General features: G+C 51.8%; 6 protein-coding genes across 6 annotated transcripts; 2 read left to right on the plus strand and 4 right to left on the minus strand.

The window, feature by feature from the left end:
- Positions 1–454: 454 nt before the first annotated feature.
- On the plus strand, positions 455–1520 carry PHACADRAFT_198165 (uncharacterized protein; the record flags this gene model as incomplete). The annotated part of the gene is made up of 3 exons (XM_007398362.1): positions 455–461; positions 584–709; positions 775–1520. The coding sequence occupies 3 exons, from the start codon at positions 455–457 to the stop codon at positions 1518–1520; spliced, it is 879 nt and encodes a 292-aa protein (XP_007398424.1).
- Positions 1521–7850: 6330 nt separating this feature from the next.
- On the minus strand, positions 7851–8496 carry PHACADRAFT_211403 (uncharacterized protein; the record flags this gene model as incomplete). Its single annotated transcript, XM_007398363.1, has 1 exon — positions 7851–8496. One exon carries the CDS (start codon positions 8494–8496, stop codon positions 7864–7866), a length of 633 nt encoding a protein of 210 aa, XP_007398425.1. The 3' UTR covers positions 7851–7863.
- A 127-nt stretch (positions 8497–8623) lies between these two features.
- PHACADRAFT_198168 (uncharacterized protein) lies at positions 8624–9673 on the minus strand (the record flags this gene model as incomplete). The annotated part of the gene is made up of 3 exons (XM_007398364.1): positions 8624–9161; positions 9222–9511; positions 9578–9673. 3 exons carry the CDS (start codon positions 9671–9673, stop codon positions 8624–8626), a joined length of 924 nt encoding a protein of 307 aa, XP_007398426.1.
- A 4233-nt stretch (positions 9674–13906) lies between these two features.
- Positions 13907–15982, minus strand: PHACADRAFT_260245 (uncharacterized protein). The gene has a single exon (XM_007398365.1). It carries the CDS (start codon positions 15758–15760, stop codon positions 14051–14053), a length of 1710 nt encoding a protein of 569 aa, XP_007398427.1. The 5' UTR covers positions 15761–15982; the 3' UTR covers positions 13907–14050.
- A 2349-nt stretch (positions 15983–18331) lies between these two features.
- Positions 18332–19454, plus strand: PHACADRAFT_211405 (uncharacterized protein; the record flags this gene model as incomplete). Its single annotated transcript, XM_007398366.1, has 4 exons — positions 18332–18614; positions 18677–18835; positions 18890–19199; positions 19233–19454. The coding sequence occupies exons 1-4, from the start codon at positions 18559–18561 to the stop codon at positions 19452–19454; spliced, it is 747 nt and encodes a 248-aa protein (XP_007398428.1). The 5' UTR covers positions 18332–18558.
- A 648-nt stretch (positions 19455–20102) lies between these two features.
- PHACADRAFT_260246 (uncharacterized protein) lies at positions 20103–22445 on the minus strand. Its single transcript, XM_007398367.1, has one exon. The coding sequence runs from the start codon at positions 22306–22308 to the stop codon at positions 20338–20340; it is 1971 nt and encodes a 656-aa protein (XP_007398429.1). The 5' UTR covers positions 22309–22445; the 3' UTR covers positions 20103–20337.
- Positions 22446–23638: the final 1193 nt, after the last annotated feature.

Raw genomic sequence — 23638 nt, forward strand, 5'->3', positions numbered from 1 at the left:
TTTTGGGCCGGGCTTGACGGACTTGCGGGCTTTGAGCCGAGCCCGCACATCACTAGATGGACCGTTCTCCATCCCGCAGCCTGCTGCTCCAGCATCCGCCATGGCTCAATATCCTGCAGCCTAGGTTATACATATGTTCTATTGTAGTCTCCCGTCATTCAATGTGCACTTTTATGTATCGAACACGAACGAACGTGAGCTCTGAGGCTCTGTGGGCGCCATTCTGTTGCGGGGAGATCTCGGATCGGGGCGGATTTCGCATTGCACAAAATCATGATTTCGGTCGTACGAATCTCAGACGAAAACCAAGCCTCAAAGATCACAATAGTCCGGATCCCAAAATTTGCCAGATCTGTCAGAACTGGGCGATTACGTCATTGCCCTGTACGGACTAATGGGGATATTATCACATGATCTCTCTATTATCTTGTAGTAATACAATATCTGATTACTCATGCTTAGTATACATGCTTACACTCACAGTACCATAGGTCTTATAGCGGTATCAGAGGTCCTGACTCACATGTATATATACTGGCCCTGTAGCACAGAATAAAGCAAGAGTTCAGTCGCACTTTAACAGGTTATGAGGTCCGGCCTCACGGCCACTTTACCCCCACTCAACTAGTCTCATTGCTGAAGAAGACCCCTTGGGAAACCTCGGTCCCCTTCACCCAGTTTAAACAAAGTTTATCCACGCAGTTTACGAGTAAGTCTCGTTGCGTGCTAGTGGCAGACGGAGTGCTCACGTGTTCATTCCTGTGTAATTTCTAGTGCCAAAGGATTTACCCGCTCGTCCCCCTCACTCCGTTTTCCAGCAGTACAAGCACTCCACTGGCTACGCGCCCGCCTCCGGCAACGTTAACGACCCCGTCGAGACCGTCCCGTACGGTAAACGCCGTGGCAAGGAACTACGCCCGCCGACTCCAGTGCTCACTCTCTCGTTCCCTCCGAACTCACACAATGGTAGGCGCCTACGTCGCGAACAGTTCCGCGAGCGCTACGCGACCGACAAGGCCAACTTTGAGCAGCGTCTAGCTACACGCGAAATCCAACAGGCACGCGAACGGATCCTCGCTGGTCCATCAAAGCCAACACTCGAGCAGCGTCTCGCTGCCATCCCACCGGCGACACATACGCCGATTGCCCCGAAGCCGATACTCATCGACTTCGACAAGCACACTTCCGCCAACCTCGTCCGCATCTTCACACCGAAGTTCGACGGCACGCTCAAACGCCTCGACGTCTTCGAGACTTTCGAGCTCGACGACCTCAACTCCAACCAAGTTCACAATCTCCGCCGACTCATCGAACAGCTCATGCGCATCAAGCACTGGCTAGCGGATGTCTGTAACGTCGTCAAATACGAGGAGTGGCGCAAGTGGGAATTAGGGTGCAGAGAAATAGAGGATATCTCGTTCAAAGGGCTACGCAAGAACAAAGCCCAGATTGTACAAGCGCTCAGCGCAGTTTACGTGAACGGATATTTTGACACGGTTAGGTTTTACGAGAACAAGTAGATATTTTGTATACAACGCTATTGTAACAATCAGAAACAAGTTCTACTCAGAAACCTGACAACTGTGTGTTTATCCTAAGCGACAACAAGAGTCGTAGTTTAACTGGTCCCTTCGTCCAACCCCAACTCTATCCACCTCTCGGCTAAATCGGCTTAGCTGGGATAAGTGGTTCGCTCAACAGCATTCACAACCATATCCTCTCAGGAGACAAATACGGTACCTGAAACCGTAGAGACAAAACAGGAATCTGTCGCGGAATTCAGACAGCGACTGAATATCATAAACGACGTAGAAACTCCGTAAGAATCATTAACAACACACGAACAATACGTCGAGTTGTTATTAACCCCGCATTACTTCAATTACGTCCAACAACCTCCGACATATAATGCGTCAGCAGAGTTAAAAAACCACGACGATGATATAATACATATCTTCTTTCCCACATCCTCCGATACATATTCAGAATCATACGCCTGTTACCTAGAACAGGAAGACATTGCGGAAGATCTATACTATAGACCAATCCATCAGCTATACGATCTTGCATTCTTGGAAGAAGATTGGGAATCACTTTGAGTGACACGAGCCGAATCATACGAGTTCGATCTCAGTGACTTCTTTTACGACGTTGGATTAACACCAAAGGAACATGAAACACTCTATGCATATACTCACCTCCTCTTTGTACACGATAACAATGTCATCCTCTTCTGACCCTACCAAGCTCGCCACATCTACCATCCCGCAATTTGACGGTACCAACTATAAAAAGTGGTCCGACGCGATCTGAGCCTTCCTGTGTTACCAGGGCGTCTGGTATCTAATCCAGGGATACAGCTCCACAGTGACCGTACCAGTCCCTGGTCTTGCCAGACCAATAGCTGCAACAGGCACACCCATGGCTACGGAAATTGCAGCTCAAGCTGCATGGGATGAGAAAAACGACAAGGCGCTGGGAATCATCCAGCTCTACGTCGCACAGAACCTTCGTCATCTCGTCAATGACAAGTTCTTGGCCCTGGACGCATGAACCACAATCAAGGCTGGCTACGAGAAACCCAGAGCGGTAGGCGCATTCGTTGCCTTCCAGAAGCTGTTCAATGCACAGCTCTCTGACAGCTCCGCGCTGGGCTCACAACTCGACGCGCTCACAGAGCAGTCCAACCAGGTCAACGCGGCAGGGATAGAGGTCAAACCTCAGCTTCTTGCTCTGCTGATGATCAATGCTCTCCCCAAGTCATACCAGACCATCGCTGGTACCATTCTCACTACGCAGACTGATGTTACGCTGCTCACAGCAGCGCTCATCAAGCCCAAAATCGTCGAGGAGGAACAGCGCCGCATTGCGAACTGCACTCAGATTGCGTGTGTCTCGAAGGCGCCCCTCCTGGACAAGGAATGTGAGAAGTGTGGTTGCAAGAATCACACAACGGAGCAGCACTGGGACACAAAGCCGGTGAATTCTGGCTCGAGTTCCGGTAATGGCAACAACACGCGGCAGCAGCAGCAGGGTGGCGAAAAGTGCAAAAAGGGAAAAGGAAAGGGCAAAGCGAAGGACAATACCGCGACGACCACTCAGATAGTAAATACTATTAGACTTGTCGATGTACCACTAGTAGCAAAGATCGAGAAAGAATCTATCTCTGTTTCTCTTTATGCTACGGATGTCAAGTCTAAGTGGATGGTCAACAGCGGTTGTACAACACATGTCACACCGTACAAAACTGACTTCATTCGGTATCATGAATTCCCTAAGCCAGGTCATGCACACACAGCCGGCAAAGGTCAGACTATCGAAATCAAAGGTCATGGTGAAATCGCTCTGCAACATTGTCTTACAGATGGATGAGTTCAGCATATCCGGTTAGAAACCGTATTATACGTACCGGAAGCAGCAGAACGGTTCTTTGCACCCAGAATGCCACTCAATAATGGTCACCATATTGAGATGGATGGCAAGAAGTTTAAGTTACTCCGCGGGTCAGACCCAACACAGCGGACAGTTTTAATGGAGGGCGAATATGAAAAGTCGTCAGGTTTATATTGGCTAGAAGCTGAAGTCCTCACTAGGACCAGCGAGATTAAGCCAGGAACATTAATGTCGGTCAAATCCGATGATCCATACACATTGTAGCACCGTCGCTTCGGACACGCCAGAAAAAAGTCAGTTGTTCAACTGCCTGGCAATGTCAAAGGCGTCCCAGATAAAATCTCAGCTCCAACCAGGGATACTCCCTGTGATGGGTGCGAATTTGGGAAGTCTCGTCGCAATGCTTTTCCTGCGTCTGACAGTCGTGCAGATCATCCCCTCAACTTAATACACATGGATCTTGTCAAATATCTGTCGTTATCACTCGACAGGTACAAGTTTGCCCTAACTACCCTCGACAACTATTCCTCATTTGGTTTAGTCTGGTATCTGAAACAGGAGTCTGATGCCTTCTCTGCCTTCAAGCAATTCGTCGCTTGGGCAGAAACACAGGCCGAGCGCAAGCTCAAGGCTATACGTTCGGACTGTGGGGGGGAGTTTTTAGACCGTGAATTCGACAATTTCCTAGCAGAACGCGGAATAGAGCGCCAACTATCAGTGGCGCGGACACCACAACAGAACGGCAGAGCAGAACGCTGGAAACAGACCATTCAGATCAAGGCAGAAGCTATGCGACATCATGCTGGCATGACGTCTGGGTTCTGGAAGCTAGCATCGGAAACAGCAGTACACATATACAATCGACAACCTCTGCGCCGTCACCAATGGAAGCCACCCATCACTAAATGGAACGGCACTGTTCTGGACGTATCGTACTTTCGAGTATGGGGCTGCAAAGCCTACGTCCACACACATAAGGATGCGAGGGTCAATAAGCTACAGCCAAAGGCTAAAGTCATGATCTTCGTCAGGTACGAAATCGGTACAAAGGGTTACCGGTTCTGGGATCCAACTGCCTGGACCATCGTTGTGTCACGCAATGTCACCTTCGATGAGTCTTCCTTCCCCAAGCGAGACGAAAGGCCTCGTGAGCCTGGAGCGTCTCAAGATCCAATTCCACCTGTCCTACCCAACCTGCCGAACCCGGACCTAACCAATCCGGATGACTTCACACCTGATAATCAACCCCCAGACAACGCACATCCACAACCGCGGCAAGACAAACTGCAACAACAGGATGAAGACGAAGTCAATGACGATCCAGCAGATCGTTATGAACAATATCGAAGCCCAACTCCGGAACCATACGAGCATCTGGAGATACCATTTGTTCTCGGTCCACCTCCTGGACAACCTCCACCTCAGAGAGAACAATATTGTCCTCGTCAGAGCGGACAAGCCGGTCCATCTCGTCAGGCAGCACCACCTGCTCCTGATATTAGGCAACGATGGAATCTCAAACCACAACCTGTGCCACATCCGGCCAGACCACAGCGCGAGAATGCAGGCCAACGCCGTGTTCCTGAAAATAGCTATGGTGACGTCCCGCCCACTGAAGCATGGCGTCAACAGGAACGAGATATCCAATGTGATCAATGAGAAGAACGAGAAGCACGTGAACAATGTGAACAACGTGAAGGTTCTCCAATGGAAGTCGACGATCAACTCCGTCGGAATTTATTCCAATGGATATGTCATGCTCACCAGCCTGACCCCACTATGTACCGCAAGGCAATGTCTCGCCCAGATGCGAAACAGTGGGAAATCGCAATGAAGGAGGAACTCAAGTCTCAGGAGGAGAATTCCACATGGATTCTGGTCAACAGACCGAACAACCGGAGAATTGTAAAATGCAAATGGGTTTATGTGATCAAGCCCGACGGCTGTTATAAGGCACATCTCGTGGCCAAAGGATTCACTCAGATAGAGGGGACAGATTTTCAGGAAACCTTCTCTCCCGTCGCACGCTATGAAGCTATACGCTTCTTACTCGCACATGCCGCACTCGAAGATTGGGAAATTGAGACAATGGATATCAAAATGGCCTTCCTGTATGGCGAGCTCGACAAGAAGATTTACATGGAACAACCAGAAGGCTTTGTGAAGAAAGGACAAGAAAAGATAGTGTGTCAATTGAAGAAGACTATCTATGGCTTACGCCAAGCCTCACGCACCTGGAACAAGAAGCTACACACTACGCTACTCGAGAATGGATTCAAACGCACGCGCTCAGATGCTGGCGTTTATGTTTATCATCACGACAAAGTCAAAGTTTACCTCATAGTTTACATCGACGACCTTCTACCAATGGGTCCAAGTTTACCCGAGATCCAACGAGTCAAGAAAGTTCTTGCAGAGAAATTCCAAATGCGAGATCTTGGAGCCGCTAGTACATTCCTTGGAATGCGGATCACTCGTGATAGAAACAACAGGTGTCTGGAAATCGACCAACAGTCGTATACCGAAGGAATCCTATCTCGGTTCCAGATGCACAACTCAAAACCTTGCCGTACACCACTGCCTGAAGGCATACATCTCGAGAAGGCTACGGAAACATATACCGCTACCGACGCACTCCGTCATCACTATCAGTCTATGATTGGTAGTCTCATCTATTTGATGATTGGTTCACGACCCGATATCGCCTGGGAAGTCACACGACTCTCACAGTACATGCAAAACCCTACGTCACAGCACGTGGAAGCCGCAAAACACATCTTCCGGTATCTCCGTCATACCACTGAGTATCGTATTCAGTACTCTGGCTCAAATCAGTCAGGTTTGATAGGGTATTCAGACGCAGACTGGGGCGAAAATTGGGATAACCGGCGATCAACAACCGGTTTTGTTTTCCTAATGGCTGATGGAGCAGTCACATGGGCATCTCAGATGCAGAAGACGGTGGCAAGATCCTCGACAGAAGCTGAATATATGGCACTCTCGGAGGCATGCTCTGAGTTAGCCTGGCTAACGTCACTCCAAAAAGAGTTAGGTTACTTTCCTACTGCACCACCACCTCTAGTAGCAGACAACCAAGGAGGAATCTTTCTCGCAGTCAACCCCGCTCATGACCGAAGGCTCAAGCACGTCAACATTTGATATCACTTCATACACGAATACGTAGAAGAAAAATGAGTGGATATAGTCTATGTCAGTACGGACAAAATGATCGCCGACACATTGACGAAACCACTTGGTGCAACGAAATTTGAGCGCTTCCGGTCTATGCTAGGCTTGGTCTTCAGTAGATTAGGCAATAACTAGTCGAGTGGGAGTGTCAGAACTGGGCGATTACGTCATTGCCCTGTATGGACTAATGGGGATATTATCACATGATCCCTCTATTATCTTGTAGTAATACAATATCTGATTACTCATGCTTAGTATACATGCTTACGCTCACAGTACCATAGGTCTTATAGCGGTATCAGAGGTCCTGACTCACATGTATATATACTGGCCCTGTAGCACAGAATAAAGCAAAAGTTCAGTCGCACTTTAACAAGATCTTGAGCTCCACAGTCTCATCCGTGCAGCTGTGTACCTTACTGTACTTTTACGACCAAACCGGATGGCCTTGTGACTGTGACACGGGTGAATCGAACCGGATGACCGGACGGGCGCTCTGTAACGTGTGATATCCGGTTGTTAACCGGATGACCGGTGACGACGGCCGCAGCTTGAGCACAAAGTTCGTAACGCAGCACGATAATGGCTCTCACGATTGCGCGACCTTTGAAGCCTGTGGAACTATGCAGAGAGCTTAGACATAATATAAAAAATTAACAATAGTGATCGGATTTTTGTAGCGGAGTTCAACGTGCATCGTGGTGCGGTCGCGCTTCGCATATGTTGTTCACGCGTCCAGACCAGCCTCTCATACATGGTACACCCATGTTCGCACTAATTAAATACTGGTTAATTCCTTGAAGGTTCGAATCCTTTTCTTCTATGGTATCGGGGTGCCGCAGGCGGTCGCGCTTTGCACATGTTGCTCACGCGTCCAGGCTAGCCTCTCACACATGATACATCCACGTTCGCTTTAAGCTCTGCGGTATCGGTGTGCCGCAGGCCCCAAAAATGCGATTTTTGGGGTTGGTGGATCCCAGGTGTCACAACCGAATAGGCTCCCTTGTGACGTCTGGAAAGAGTTGAGGTGCTTGTAGCGTCGCAGCGTATGCAAGAGAGGCGAGTATGGTGGAGCATGATATTACGTATAGCTTGCGGGACAACATATGTCTGGTGAGCCAGCACTTGGCATGGCGATTTGAAGGATGGATGCCCGCGTGGAATATCAACCCCACCGTCAAGTCGACCGCAAGAAGGTTAGGATGAAGCCAGCCCAAGCAGTTCGAGCCGCGGTGCCTACGTCTTTATTGGTGCTCTCAGCCTGCCCGCTGTAATTATGTTCTATAGATTGGCACTACTAGTAGCCCTTGTAGCTATATCTATCAACCACGCTCCAGCTTGCTCGTCCGACAAGTGCACGACCAGCACATATCGGTCGGGAAGCAGCGAATCCGACGAAGGAAATATACATCCTCGTTTAACTACTACCAGCGCCGTGTACTCTGCTATCTGCTGCATCCCAATCACCTCCACAACGAGCCATAAGTCGACAGAAAGCTTCAAGGCTGCATACTCCACGTCTTGTAAAAATGTACCGTTGACCTTGGTGCATTTTTGAGTTTCGTAGTGGTCGCTTGCATCTTGGACCTGGATCTGGAGCGTCTCACAACCGTCCTCGCCTTCGTCCTCTTCCTCATCTCGAACTATGCGAACAGGACCGTACGACGGCGCGTTATAGCAGTAGGTCCCGGGCTCATGCGTATGAAGAAGTGATGTGTCCAGAAGAGACAGCGCGAGAACATTCAGATATAGTAAATGATCAGAACCCTCAGAGTCGTGTTGCATGAACTCCTTCCACGATGGCAACAACGAGATGTCGTCCGGGTGACGATGCACGTGACGCACAAACACCCGACTTTGCGATGCTTCGTCCATGTGCTTGAGAAGCACCGTCCATGCGAGCTCCGGCGACATCGCTTCCTCGTATATCGGCAGCGTCTTGCAATTCAGCATGTACGCAAGGCCGTGAATCCTGTTCAAGCTCGGTAGTGCAGTGACGCCCCTGAAGAGCCGAAACCGCAAAGGCTAAGCGGTCAGTCTCTCAATCGCGCTCGGCTGGGACAGATCGCGGAAGGTGCTCCCGGAAGAATACGAGGGCGTCTGCAGACGCTACACCGGTGAGCCCGCCGGGAAGCCATTTATCGGTGGCTTCTTGCACCGTCCAGACGCGGTTGAACCAGTGGCGGTCGGAAGAGAGTATTTTGAGGGATGGGTCGAAGAGGAGGCCGAGCCCGTTGAAGTACGTGATGCACGGCAAGCCAAGGGAATATATGTAGCCGATAGTATGAACGTCGAGTGTCCACTCCTCTTTCCTCCGCTTCTCATCTTCTGGACGTCCCCGCTGTCTCAGGCACAGAACGTCCAGCCAGGAATACTCGGCGCCGAGGTTGAGTAGCTCGACTCGGACGTGCTCGAGAGTTGTGTCGTTGGGGAGGGGGACAGGCCACTCGTTACCGTTTATCGGGGTCCAGACGTCGGTGCGTGCGCTCTCGTGTACCCAGCTGTGCGACACAGTCCAAACTTTGGTGATAGGTATTGATCTATCCGAGGACAGAGCGTAAAGTGGTAGGATACGGTTGCTGTAGAGGTCCCATACCCTTCAGGGCAGCGCCTGTGCGTTCCCAATGTAGCCGCTACACATAGCAATTTCCCGCTCCGCTTCGTCTTTCTTCTGCTCTTTGACGAGGCCAGAGAGCACGCCAGCGAATCCGGGCAATAGCCAGTGGCCACGAAGGGAGCCGTACACTTGGCCGAAGTCTCGTGAGGTGCGACGGAAGTGTTGGAGACACTCCTGCAGTCCCTGCTTTTTGAGCGAGTAGCTGGCCCCAAGAACATCGTTGAGTAGCTTCAGCAGGTCATTAATTCCCAGGGAAGCGCAGTCCCTGTCTGCAAGAATTGCTGGGATGACACTGAGGCCGACGTTAGCCCACTGCAGGGGAATGCGAGACCGAGGTTATGGGATGAGCGAGAATTTTTTTCCCGTGCCAGAAGACACGAAGAGAGACTCTTCAGGCACGATACCCAACTTTGCCACCCTGATCGCTCCCCAGACCATCAGATGTCCTAGGTCGCAAGCCATTTCGGTAGACATGTTGGAGGCTCGTAGGCAGATCACTGATCGCTTATTGACAAATAGAGGAAGAGTAGTGGAGTCATAATTGGGCGAATTGTGTTCCACGGAGGTTCTTCAACTTTGATAGATTTCTTTCCAAGTTTGAATACTATCCGCTTTCTCGATCTAGGCTGGATCTCAGGACCTGCATATACTCCATTGCTTCCGTCAACTCACTGAATCACCCTTGCTCGACATTGCTCTCAGAACCCGGTTCGTCTTCATTACCGGTCATTGCATTTGTTTTCGCTGCACATAGATCAATTCACCGTCCTTAGCATGTAGCAGCAGCTGGCAAGCAAATCCATGGACGTACATATTCACTCAGCCCAGATGCAGCATGGGTCGTGGCAGTGCTGTGTGCGGAAAGCAAGCACAGATGGCCGCCGTGAGGTGGCACCTACGAGCTAGACGTCGGAATAGTAATCGCCCAATGCATGGAAGAGAAGCATTGGCTGCTGTTGGCGCCGCGGCGTGTGACTATTATACACACTGCCGCTGGACTTTGAGCGCGCCGTGGCATAGACGCGAACATTTGTGTGTAATATCGGGCTGGGAGAGTTATGGCGGAAAAGTCTAGATAGAAGCTGTGTGCTAGCGGCTTGCGAACAAGATGGCTAACGCCTGATGAGAGCGAGATGCAGCGCGGGCGACATCCTATAGTCACGGTCGTAGTGACGACATTTTGAAGCAGAGCAGGGAAATTTCTAACGGCGCATGAACTGCGTTGAACGGATTGACGAGCACGTCCTTGTAATACCGTTGAAAGGTACGCGCGCCACATACCAAACAAATTGGACCGCAGACCTTAGAGCGCTAGCCGGTCTAGCGTAGACCGAAGCGAATATCATGCTCTACGTCATGCTGGCTTCCGACATGGCAAAACAGGTCGTTGAAGAGTAAGTGCGCTCGCAACAGAGTTGAGATTGTCAGATTACTCTCGACATTTCGAGCCGGAGAGCACAGAGAGCATTGAGCCGCCGGAGTTCGAGCTTGCCACAGACTGTCCGGTGTTTATCAGGAGATAGCTCGAAGAACGTCTTTGGAACTCACGCTTGTAGTCGTATCGTGTTCGATACACGATCGCCTTCAGAATCAGCCCCTACAGACAGGCTTCAATACAACTCTCAGCAGGCGTCGATTGATGTGCCGCGTCGTCTGCAGATCGAGCTGCACGTCGTATGATTCGCAGAAAACACATGAACGAACGCAGTGCTCAGGTCTCGTAGGCCGCCGTTTTCGACGACTCATGACATATGGTGTAGCATCACCTGTGCAGCCCACGCGGCATCTCGAGCTGTTCCAGTACCCTCAGAAGTCGAGCTCTGTAGCCTCTTTAATGAACCTTGAAGTATCGTGCGACACTGTTGTCCCTGGCCCGGGCAATTTCATTGATATTCGGCATAATGGACGATAGAGTAAAAACGCCAACGCCGACAGGCATGTTGTGCCTGAATACTTGCCCTGAAAGAGAAAACCTCAGCAAACTAGACTAACGATACGCGGGCTTCGACGCTACTTACCAGCGTCATGCCAGCCAACCATTCTCCCAGCTGTTTGGAGCCCGGCAGGGACATTATTGTGCCTCATACCGCCATTTGAGTGAACGGTAGGCCAATGAACTGTTCCAAGGCCGCTTCCAGGAATACGTCAAGCTGGGCCAGACCGTCACCTGCCCGAAACGACGTGGATGTCGGCTGAATCAAATGCAAACGAGCGCGACCTTATGGAAGGTCCGCGATGTCGATCTTCGCAAATCTGTTCCTCCGTGTCTCAACCGCCTAATCCAGAAATCTTACTCGTAAGATATCAGATGAAGCTTGCCTGCGGTAGACCGTTCTGTCTTCACTTGAGTATGCATCTCGAACCTTCTCTAGAAAGCACTATCAGAAGGACGCGGTTATAGCGTATGAGCAAAACTCACCGAGCCATGCTGACCTAGACATCGACATTGTCACACCGAGCATAGATCCTAGGGCCCTCGACAACTCCTGTGGCTCTAATAGCCCATAAAGATCTCCTCACGACCAGCTGCAAAAGCGCTGCATCACAGCCTAGAGCGCAGCCCGATGACGCAGAAAATCTTGAGCGGTGAGCTGTTGGGCTATTGCAGGAATGCATGCTGGTTCTGACACGCGTTCAAAGCAATGCGCTAGGACGCGGAGCGGCGCGAAAAAAAAATCTGGCGGACGGCGTGGTGCGGAGTGCTCGACAGGGATCCTTCGTAGTCGGCCCGCTGGGTGCTGGCCAGCTGTTAGCGTTCTTGAGCTTGTCTTGTTTGGACACAGCAGCTCACCTAGTTACGACCGAATTTAATGGCGTCCTCCGGCAAGCAAATCGAAGTGGGGCGTGTCGACATCGATGGTGACCCGTCGCTTGGAGTCCAGCTTTGCGCAGGCGATCTGGCAGGCAGCAGAGGGAGGGCAAGGCATACTGCGGGAGGAAGTACTGGCAGCACTGTATGGCATCCCCAGTGCTACGACCTATTCGAGAGGGCTGCGGTGATGAGAGAGGCAGGACGGCAGTTCGAGAACGAGTAGGGCAAGCGCGGGGAAAGCGCTGCGGAGACCTTCATGATCGGATCATCAAAATCATGACACATCACTTCCGCGCCGACGACAGCAACCAAATAAGCTCAGACGCCGCCAATACACTTGTGGTCTCGTCTGCAGCACCGCCCGGAGACCTATGCCCGTAACTCGATGCAATCAAGCAGGTGCGGCTCTTGCATGCTTGCATGAGTATAGTATTTACTTCGCAGTCACTATTAGTGTCTCACACTTACATGTAATCTCTGCGAGTACTAGTTCTCTGTCATGAATACTACATACTTCGAATGGTTCTTCTGAATTCTACAATATTCTTTCACTTTCTATACATCTCTGTATATTTGTAGTATATTCTAGGTATTGAGTCTGACATGTATATAAGGAGCTCGTACTGCTCAATAGCAAGCCAGACTCGAGCTGGTCTTTCCTCACTCACTTTCCTCTCGTCTGTCTGTCAGCAACCTACAATCCAACTGGACTGGGCTACAACGAAGCTGAGGAGACAGACAAGAGGAAAATAGGTGAGGAAAGACCAGCTTGAGTCTGGCTTGTTATTGAGCAGTACGAGCTCCTTATATACATGTCAGACTCAATACCTAGATTATACTACGAATATACAGAGGTGTATAGAAAGTGAAAGAATATTGTAGAATCCAGGAGAATCATCCGGAATATGTAATATTCATGACACTGTCTCCTCAGTTTTGTCGTAGCTCAGTCCAGTTGGATTGTTAGTTGCTGACATTCTCAGCTTAGCGGGAGTTCACGAATAACGATCATACACGGACACAAACCGCGCAAATGTTCATCGGTTAGAATAGGCATACTATAGCATGGAATATATACCGGTAAGTGAGACGTGCAGATTCACTGTCATTTGTCACTTTGATACGCTCACTTCGTGCATCTGATTCGCACAATGCCTACGTTCTGACCAGCTGGTTCCCGGCACGATGATCTCACAGAGAAATTATATTTTCATCATTCGTTCGAGCGCAAAGTGTGTTGGTAAAAAAAATTAGACAGGCTCTTCAACCAGCACGGAGATTTTCGCTGTCGTCTTTCCTCTTCGCCCACCTGCATTCACCGCGCTCGCATCCTTCCAAGTGCGTGCGTCAGCGCAATTCGGTAGGAGAACCGTAGAAACTAGAACTGACCATCGTATCTGCCCCCTAGACTTCCAGCTCTGATTACAACGGCGTGTTTAGCGCGATGTTGGCCGACAGCTGTAGCAGACCCGCCGAAAGAGCGGCGACCACATCCTTCCCTCCATGGCGGCGCCCGCACACTGGTCACCCATAGTGTTGTCTTGCGAAGATAATCTGTGTCTGCGCGGCAACGTCTCTTCCAGTAACTTCGTACTTGCACGTCATATACACCGACAGCGGCTGACGACTTTGACGCTGTCTCTCTGCGAGCGCCCTCGCGTACGATATTGCGCACGGCAGCACCGCGGGCTGCTACCTTGGCTCTGCCGGTAAAGGTGTGTACAGCGGGTCCGTATATTCCTCCCGCCGCTGGTGCGCTGGTGCGTCGCTTTCGTCATCCCGATGTGGGTTGCCATAAGGGTCGACTGCATGGACGGGAGCCAGGCGACGACAATGGCCAGCTTCGTGCCGGTCGCCGCGACCACAAAACAAAGCTAATAGAATGCTTACTAGCCACGAATTCATGAAAAATTTAGCGGTATATCCCACTGTTCGCGACGATTATATGCTAGACTAGTGGGCAAGTGCGGAGCTATTATGCAAATATTGTCTAGGAATCTGTGCAGCCGACGAAACATCTACTTTTTCTGTCTGGCTTCCTACCCTGAAATATACACGATACACTGTTTACACCATTGGAAGCATGGGAATTGGTTCGTTGGAGGAAATATACATCCTCGCTTAATGACTTCCGTTGCTGGTTTACCCTCAACCCGCCGCCTTCCAGTTACCTCTGCAACAAGCCAGACCCTCAAGGCAAGCTTCAAGATGATATACTTCACGCTTCGTGGAAATGTGCCGAAGACTTTGCAGTCTTGGATCTCATCGTACGAGATGTCGCCATTTGCGCTTTGAGTTTGGAGCTCGAGTGTCTCATGGCCGAATTCGTCCTTATCCCCCTTGCGAATGATGCGAACGGAGCCGTGCGACACAATAGCCTCCTGGAAGTAAGTCCCTGCCTCGGGCATGTGAAGGCGCGATGGATCCGGAAGGTGCAGGTGCAACCAGCCAAGCGCAGAGCCGATCTGACGAGTGATATCCTCTCGCCCGTAGTGCATGAACTCCTGCCACGAAGGCAGCAGCGAGTCATCGTCCGGATGACGCTGTACATGGCGCAAGGCAAGTTGATATCGTGAAACTGAGTTCATGTGCTTGAGAAGCACGGTCCAAGCGAGGTCCGGCGACATCCCTTCGTCGTAGATCGGCAGCGTCATGCAGTTCAGGATGTATGCCAAGCCGTGGACCCTGTCGAGCTCTGTGGTGCAGTGACGCCCCTGCATCGCCGGAACAGCAAAGGCGACGTGGTCGAAGTACAGGTCACGCTCCTCCGGGATGTATCGTGGGAGGTGTTCTCGGAAGAAACGCCGCGTGTCCGCAGACGTCACTCCGGTGGCCCCACCAGGAAGCCAACTGTTGGTGGCCTCTTGCACCGTCCAGATACGATTAAACCAGTGGCGGTCGGAAGACAGGACTTGCGGCGACGGGTCGAAAGGAAGGCCCAGCCCATTGAAATACGTGACGCACGGCCTATTTCGGAACGAGTATACAAAGCCGATCGTCGGGACGTCGAGTTTCCACTCTTCCTTCCTCTGCTCCTCGTCCTCCACACGTCCTCGCTGTCTCAGACACAGGATGTCCAACCAAATATACCTGGCGCCGAGGTTAAGGAGCTCGACTCGAACGTGTTCAAGGGTGGTTCCACTCGGCATGGAGACGGGCCACTCGTAGCCGTTGATCGGAGTCCAAACATCGATGCGAGCGCTTTCCTGTACCCAGCTATGTGATACCGTCCAGACGTGGCTAGAAATCCCGCGCGAGTTGCGATCTCGACCCATGGCATAAATGGGGAGGACGCGGTTACTGTAGAGGTCCCACACCCGCCGTGGGGGCACCCGTGAGTTGCTAATGTAGCCGCCATCTAGGGCATCCCGCCGCGTCGCTTCGTCCTCCCTTTGCTTTTCAGCAATGTATGGGAGTAGCTGGGTGAAGTCGGATTTCCAGTGGCGTCGCAGAAAGCCGTACACTTGGCCGAAGTCTCGCGAGGAATGAAGGAAGTGATCGAGGCACCGCTCCAGGCCCGGCTTGCCTAACGGGTATCTGGTCCCGAAGATGTTGTTGAGTAGTTTTAGCAGTTTTTTAATGCTGATAGCAGTGCAGGGTGTGTCTACGAGAGCGTTCGGTATGGCTCCAGGACCGACGTGGGCCCACTGGAGGGGGACAGAGGAGCGTGGTTTCGGCACAAGCGGAAATGCTTTGCCTGGTCCATCGGATTCGAAGAGGCGATCGAGAGAGACTCCCGATTCTAACATCTTGATCCTCCCCCACACTTCAAGACGCGCTTTATCGATGATACGTGAGCGTATATGCCAGGAGGAGAGGCTTATGCGGTGAATATCTGTAGAGTTTACGAATGGACAAAGAGCAATGGTGCTAAGGTCAGGTTGGGTCGTGTTCCATGGAGCCTGTTCGACACGGATAGCTGTCTCTCCAAGCGTGAATGTCGTCAATACACGCTATATATCAGTGTCTCAGCATAAATTCATATCCGTGTATTCATTTTTGGCTCACCAACCCGGATCGGCCACTATCTGTAGCAGATTCCTTGGGCCCGTTCTCCTCCTTGCTTACCGGATCTGCGTTTCGCTTCGCTGTCACACGTCTAAACAGACCCGCAAAGCTGGACTTGAACAGATTCTGTCCTGCATCCAACGGCTCAGCAATTAAGCTAAATCTCAATACTAGCCGCTTATTGATACCTGTCTGGTCCTCGGGATTCATTTAAATGAAGCTAAGGGGGTTGTAGCGTCGCGGCAAGTGCAAGAGAGGCGAGCAATGTGGTGGAACGAGTAGAGTTGGGTTGTCGGGTGGCTGGCTGATCAGCAGCTGGAAACGACCAGTGCTCCCACCGGGGGAAAACCCCGAAGCTGACGTTGCGCGTAAGGGGGAAATAACGGTGTATCAACTGATCAAAGATATCTGTTCAAGTATCTTGTCCAGCTTCCCGTAATGTTCAACATTAACGACGTTGAACCTTAAGTGATGTTTGAAGCTTCAAGCGCTGTGATCGGATCAGCTAACCCACGTAGGCTGCCCTAGGCCTCCACTGATACACTCCCGCGCCGACGACCACGGCCAAACAGGCTCAGGTGCTTGCACCACAGACTGCCTGGCAAGCATATCAAGTTGAATTTTCTCCATCCGAGTCTGTAATCATCGCGCGTTCACGCCCCGCACGACTTCACGCGTCACGCGTCACCGCCGAGGCCCATGCAGAGCGCATGAACATCGCAAGCATTCAAACCCCGAGTGCGCCGTCAAAGCGGTAACGTGGACATTCCAGCAATGTCTACGACTGAACGAGGTTATGAAAACTGGATTCTGTTGAGATATCGCGCGTACACACACATACAGTCTGGAATACTAAACGAGCCACTGCTTGCTATGGCAATGCCACTGCCCCTTCTAAAGGCAGTCTCTCGACTCGGACGCTTTTTGAACCCGATCTATGCTGTATGAATGCTGATGACATTGTATATAGCACCAAAAGAAGGCCTATACCTCGAACCCGGCAGTGCGAAGCTAGGCAGACGCAACCCTCGAATACACGCATAGGCACTGTCCTGCAGCGTTCTGACAGACCAAGGTCGCACACCGACTTGGCGGCCTGGAACCTTGCAGAGGAAGTCATAGTCCATCAAGAAGTGCAGCCCGGTTACTAGCCATGGATGCGCCTTACACTGCGCGACATATCGAGTGATCAAGGTCTCGCGGCCTTAGAAATTTCTGCAGCTGAGCCTGAAGCCGCCGCCGGTGGAATGCACGAAACGTGAGTTATCTCACATGCAGTCTGGACACGCTACTTGAAATCCTCTGAAAATTTCTGACTCCAGCCTGGGCCAGTCGCTTCACTCAGGCTATGTCCTTCTTCGCTAGTGCTCACGCATCAAAACCATGGTATGCAAACCGATCTTATAAGTTCGATATCCATATTCGAACCTGCACAGTATGATGCGACTCTGCAACTTTCTCATGCGTGTAGGGTCACGTATTCTCTTTGCGGTTGGTACATGCCCATCAAAATGGAATATACTGCGGTAAATAACTAGTACAAAGCCAGCGTCATCTGTGACTGCAGCAGACTGACTTCGACCACATAGTTCGCAGAAACGCTACGCGCTAATAGGCTAATGTATGGCGCAGAACGATCACCTGCTCACGCGCAATACGTCCAAGCTTTATCAGCCACCGCCTCCGCGCAAGCCTATAGGACGCACCGCAGCACCTCGAGCCATTCGAGCGTATCGTAGACATTGGACTCAATGAGTGCTGCGGCGGGCCTCAGAGCGTTGCGCTGCGTATCATCATCCATGTCATGGGAAGGCCAGCAATATTTGGAATAGGTAACATCCTTCGGCTACCGTAATGAGGCTCGAATGTACCACACCCGTTAGTACGTGCCTCTGTGCTCTGTAAGCTCTACTGCCATCAGATCAACTGAGGATGCACAAAGGCAAGTATCACTCGTCGGTAGCACAGCTTCTCATCGCTCTCCTCGCTGCTGGTGGCTCGGAGCCGGAGCTACCGTGTCCTAGCCTGCCACTCGATCAAAGGACAGATCCATTCGATGGTGATCTTCGAGTATGCAGCGCGCTGCACTTGAAGCTGCACGCACGTCTTGCGCGAACCACGGAGGCGGCGCCAAGCGATACAACAGAGCAGGAGAGCCCCAGGACTTCCACGACGGCGCAGGTGTCGGGGAAGAATGCCGCGCAGCGCTGTACGTGGTATGTCTTATTTGAGAAAGCGGCGACGGCGTGACGTGATCGGTTCAACATAGTCACGTGGGGCCTGCGAGCGCGGGCGACATAGCTTGTGACTCGGGACATGCTGCGCCTGTTTCTCAGCTTCAAGCTTCTTCGGTAGAGCAGACCGGCAGGCTGTTGATCTCTTCGACGACGCTCACGAGATAAGTACGCTCATTGATGCTCACAAGCTGCAGGGTGTATCTAAGGATCTATCGACTCGGTATAGAGACTCCAGCAAGCAACCTTTCTCATATCCGCAGAGCCTCGTCGTCTACGTATCTTCTACGTCTTGCACGCTAGCCATGTCTCACGGGAAGCAGTTCACTCTCTTCTCCCACAAGGGTGGTCCAAACGGATGGTATGTTTTTTCTTCTTTGGACTTTAAGTGATACAACACTGGCCACGGTTTCCCACCCATAGGAAGGTCGCCTTTATCCTTGAGGAGCTCGGCCTAATTTACGAGTCCGTTTACTTCGACTTCCGGCAGAAAGAGCAGAAAACTCCAGAGTTTATTAAGTGCAATCCTAACGGCCGTATCCCCGCCGTCATCGACCATGGTAACAGTGACTTTGTGGTCTGGTAGGTCTCCTTAATTCAGCTACGCGTTCCACCAGACTAACACGTACACAACAGGGAGTCTAACGCAATCATTCAGTACATCGTTGACAAGTACGACAAGAAGCACAAGCTGTCGATCGCGCCTGGTACAGACGAGTATTACACCCAGCTCCAGTGGCTCTACTTCCAGGCTTCCGGCCAGGGTCCGTACTTTGGCCAGGTCGGCTGGTTCAATTTATACCACCCTGAGAAAGTCCCGAGCGCGGTGGAACGATATCAGAATGAGATCAAGCGTGTGCTTGGCGTGCTCGAGAGCGTGCTGTCGAAGCAAGAGTGGCTCGTCGGCGGCAGGCCGACCGTCGCGGATATCTCTTTCCTCTCGCAAGTGCACGCCGCTCGCTGAAGAGATGCAGTATAGCTCACATTCCCCGCATCCTGTAGATGGAATATCTACGCTGCAAAGCGCCTCCTCGAGAATTTTGACTTTGAGAAGGAATTCCCCGCCACCGCCGAGTGGCACAAGAAGCTCCTCGAGCGCCCGGCCATCAAGAAGGTCTGGGAGGAGCGCGAGAGGCTAGTTGCGGAGGACCGTGAAAAACTACTCGCGGAAGAGCGTGGGAAGCTACTCGCTCAACAGTAAACCGGGTGTTGGATCATGTGAGTTGTGCTCGGAGACTGTAGCAAAGTGGTTTATTTGATAAAATCAGCATTCCATATCTTTGTAGACGATATTCAATGTATGTATACAAATACGCCCATGTTTGCATGCCACGCGGCACCGGTTTCGTCGAGCATGAGGGTGGCGGAGGCAAACATACTCGCCATGGGCCCGGGCCGGCTCTTAGTACTCCACCGCCGCCGCCCTTCCTTCACGGGTGTCCCCGCGTATGACATCACACCCGGCGACACCGCAGGTTGTAAGTCGGGCACTGCTGGTAGAGCATCATGTGAGACGGATCTGCGGCACGTAAATAAATTGCCATTTGAGGCATCTGTATCGTCTGCGAAATATGTACTCCCTCTGTCGAGTCCAGCAGTTCGAATCTCCAGGTTTCTTATCTAGTAAGCTTCATACCTTATTCGAGCTTCATGGCTAAAGCTGTCTCTGTGTGGGCACGGGCTATGCAGCTTTTCCCATGGCCAGTCTGAGCTCATCGGGTATGCAGGCAGAGTGCGTGCCGGTGAGCAACTTGTCCAGAGTCAGTTTTATCTGTCACTGTGGCATGCCTAGTTCGCACATGCAGTTCGCAGAACGGTCCCGCTCGAATGAGCTAGCGTTCGCGACGGCGGCCATAAGACGAACGTTGGCATCTTTTGCCTGGTACTACAACATGTCCTAGTATAGGCTAGCGAGTAAAAAAAAGTACAGGCAAAGCAAAGAACGGCATAAGAAATTATTAAACACGCTGCGTCCAATGCAAAGGGGGCGGCGGTGTGTTTCAACTCGACAACACGGATTGGAAGCACGGTAGATGTGGCGAGAGGCGGCGAGAGAGCATTGTGGTACGATCGGGTGAGGAGCTTCATGGCGCGCCAGTTGCGGTGACGTTGGGTGCCTGGTGCAAGCGGTCGCGCGAAAAGGTGCGTATGCGGGAGTGCGCGCGCAGGGCACGACGGGGCGCGTTATCAGACGCAGAAGTATTGCCCGAACGTTGTCCAAAGAGCGTGACTGGTCTGCGAAACACTACTTTCCGCCGTCGGTCCTCCCCCTCTGAGATATACACGACACATCGTGTACTCCATTGAAGGCGTGGAGTTTTGTCCGATGGAAAAAATATGCATCCTCGCTTAATCACCTCCAGCTCCAGCTTACCCTCAACCTGCTGCTCCCCATTCACCTCCGCGACAACCCAGACGTCCGAGGCGAGTTTCAGGATGACGTGCTTCACGTCTCGCGAAAATGTACCGCGGATCTTGCATTTTCGGATTTCATAGCAAGAGAGATCGCCGCTTGCGCCTGCAGCTTGGAGCTTGAGTTTCTCATAGCCGGACTCGTCTTCTTTCCCTTCGCGATTGATAACAACGGGGCCAAACAAGTAAATAGCCTTATGAAAATAGGCCCCTGTCTCAAGCATGTGCACGCGAGACGGGTCCAGAAGGCGCAGGTCCGAGTAGCTCCATAGGTAATCTGAGGGATGAACAGTATCCTTCCTCCCGCATCGCATAAAGTCCCGCCACGAAGGGAGTAATGAGGTATCGTCTGGGTAACGCTTTGCGTGGCGCAAGGCGACCCGCCATCGTGAAAATGGGCTCATATGCTTGAGAAGCGCGATCCAAGCGAGCGTCGGTGATATCCCTTCGTCATAAATCGGCAGCGTCTCGCAATCCAGGATGTACGCGAGGCCGTGGACCCTATCGAGCTCTGTGGTGCTGTGACGCCCCCGCATCGCCTGAACCGCGAAGGCCATGTGGTCTAGAAACAGCAGACCCTTGCGTGGAATGGATCGTGGGAGGTGCTCTCGGAAGAAACGCCGCGTGTCCTCAGAGGTCGCTCCGGTGGCTCCACCAGGTAACCAATTGTCGGTAGCTTCTTGCACCGTCCAGACGCGTTTGCACCAGTGGCGAGTGGAAGCTAGTGCTCGCGGGGACGGGTCGAAAGGAAGGCCCAGCCCATTAAAATACGTGACGCACGGCCTGTACTGAAATGAGTACACATAGCCAATGGTGGGAACGTCGAGCTTCCACTCCTCCTTCCTCAGCTCCTCGTTCTCCGGACATCCCCGTTGTCTTAAGCACAGGACGTCCAACCAAACATACTCGGCGCCGAGGTTGAGGAGCTCGACCCGAACGTGATTAAGACTGGCGTCTTTGTGTTTAGGAATGGAGACGGGCCACTCGTAGCCGTTGATAGGGGTCCAGACATCAGTGCGAGCGCTTTCGCGTACCCAGCTGTGCGATATCGTCCAAAGGGTGTGGGAGGCCTCATCTAGATCAATGGCATAGTAGGGGAAGACACGATTACTGTAGAGGTCCCACACACGCCGTGGAGGCACCTGCGAGTTGCTGATATGGTCGCCATCCAAGGCGTTTCGCCGCGTCGCTTCGTCCTCCGTTCGTTTTTCAGCAAGGTCGGAGAGCAGCCGAGTGAAGTTGGATCGCCAGTGGCATCGTAGGGAGCCATAAACTTGGCCGAAGTCTTGCGAATTGCGGAGGAAGTGGTCGAGGCACCGTTCCAGCCCTGGCTTAGTTAGCAGGTGGCTGGTCCCGAGGATATCGTTGAGTAGATCCAGCGCCTCTGGGATGTTCAGTGCAGTGCAGGGGGTGTTTGCGAGGATGTTCGGTATGGCGCCGGGGCCGAAGTGGACCCACTGGAAGGGGATAGACGAGCGTGGTTCCGGCACAAGCGAGAATGCTTTGCCTTGTCCATTGGATGTGAAGAGACGGTCGAGAGGAACTCCCAACTCTGACATCTTGATCCTTCCCCACACTTCGCGACGCGCTTTCATGGCGCTATATGGCTGGCGGCGAGAGTTGTCTGTGAGGTGGACACCCATGCAGTTGACGAATGAAGAAAGGTCGGCAGTATTAGATTCAGGGGTCGGAGCTGTGTACCATGGACCATCTTCGACACGGATGGATGTCTCTCCAAGTGTGAACGTCGTCAATACACGCTGGTCATATTAGCGTCTCAGTATCAATCTAAATCCCTGAACATATAATATCTGTCCCTGACTCACCGGCTCAAACCGATTGCTACCTGTAGATCTCGCGGAGCTGCTTCCCTCTCTACAGACTAAATCCGCGTTCCGCCTCGCTGTCGCATGTTCAAATGATAGGCCCACAGACCTGAGCGGACTCCGTCCTGCGTACAATAACTCAGCAATCAAATAAAAGTAGCAATACTAGTCGCTTACCGGTACCCGTCTGGTCTTTGCAGCTCATTCTGGATAGAGCTCAGGTGCTTGTAGCGTCGCAGCGTATGCGAGGGAGGCGAGCAGTGTGGTCACTGGTGGAGCAAAGCAAGTCAAGTGGCTGCTATCAGGCGGTGACAACGTAAGACAACAGAGAGCGGACAGCATCTGACACTCGATTTAGCGGCGGTCCCCGAGCACAGGTTGCATAGCACCGAGTTGGAATAGCTGGTAAGCTCGATATATGCAGTGTCGGCCTGCATAGAACATTTGAGCAATGCTCCTCAACAGATTAAGCTCAAGAACCAATGCTGGTAGATGAAATCAAGCCATATCCTGCGGGGTATTGTGAATTTGTGACCGTACGCGTCGAATCCTGACAAACATGGCATGGCCGTGCGGTCCGCCAGGTCCGAACTGACTGGCGCCTACTGATTAGCCTGCTTCTTCTCAGTTCTGCATAGATAGACCGTGGTTTATTCAAAAAAAATCCTCTAAATAAAAGACAGTTGATACTCACACTTTCAAAATGGAGCTTTTGTGCCACCGTAATCTAGACAGGTCAAGCCACCGCTAAAGCCAAAGATTTTATCCAATTTCCGGCCTGATGACCGGAAATGGCCAGAAATGATCTTCCCGATAAGATAGGCAGGCATCTACTGCGAACGTATTGATAGTACTAGTATTCATTGCGTGTATTGGAAGACAAAATACAGAGTTGCGCGAATACCCTAGTATTCAAGATAGGATATGTCTGCCCTCAGCTTCCTTCGATACTGATCTCTCGTAAATCTAGCACGACCGTGATATTCGATGCCCAGATGCCGGAATGTCAAAGACGACGTTGCATAACCGGAACCCAAGCTTGTCGTAGGCTGTGCCATCGTCATCAGTAGAGTACCTCAAAAAAGGACGTCCTGAGAACTCACCTCTGCAGTCGCCCCATGTCTGATCTGCTGTCCATTCGATCATT

This window comes from Phanerochaete carnosa (genome assembly GCF_000300595.1).
Source record: "Phanerochaete carnosa HHB-10118-sp unplaced genomic scaffold PHACAscaffold_7, whole genome shotgun sequence".
Taxonomy (NCBI): domain Eukaryota; kingdom Fungi; phylum Basidiomycota; class Agaricomycetes; order Polyporales; family Phanerochaetaceae; genus Phanerochaete; species Phanerochaete carnosa.

What these genes read in the sequence shown, in the direction of transcription:
- PHACADRAFT_260245 (XM_007398365.1), bottom strand. Translation starts at nt 15,760, where the DNA reads ATGTTAGAATCGGGAGTCTCTCTCGATCGCCTCTTCGAATCCGATGGA.
- PHACADRAFT_260246 (XM_007398367.1), bottom strand. Translation starts at nt 22,308, where the DNA reads ATGGGTGTCCACCTCACAGACAACTCTCGCCGCCAGCCATATAGCGCC.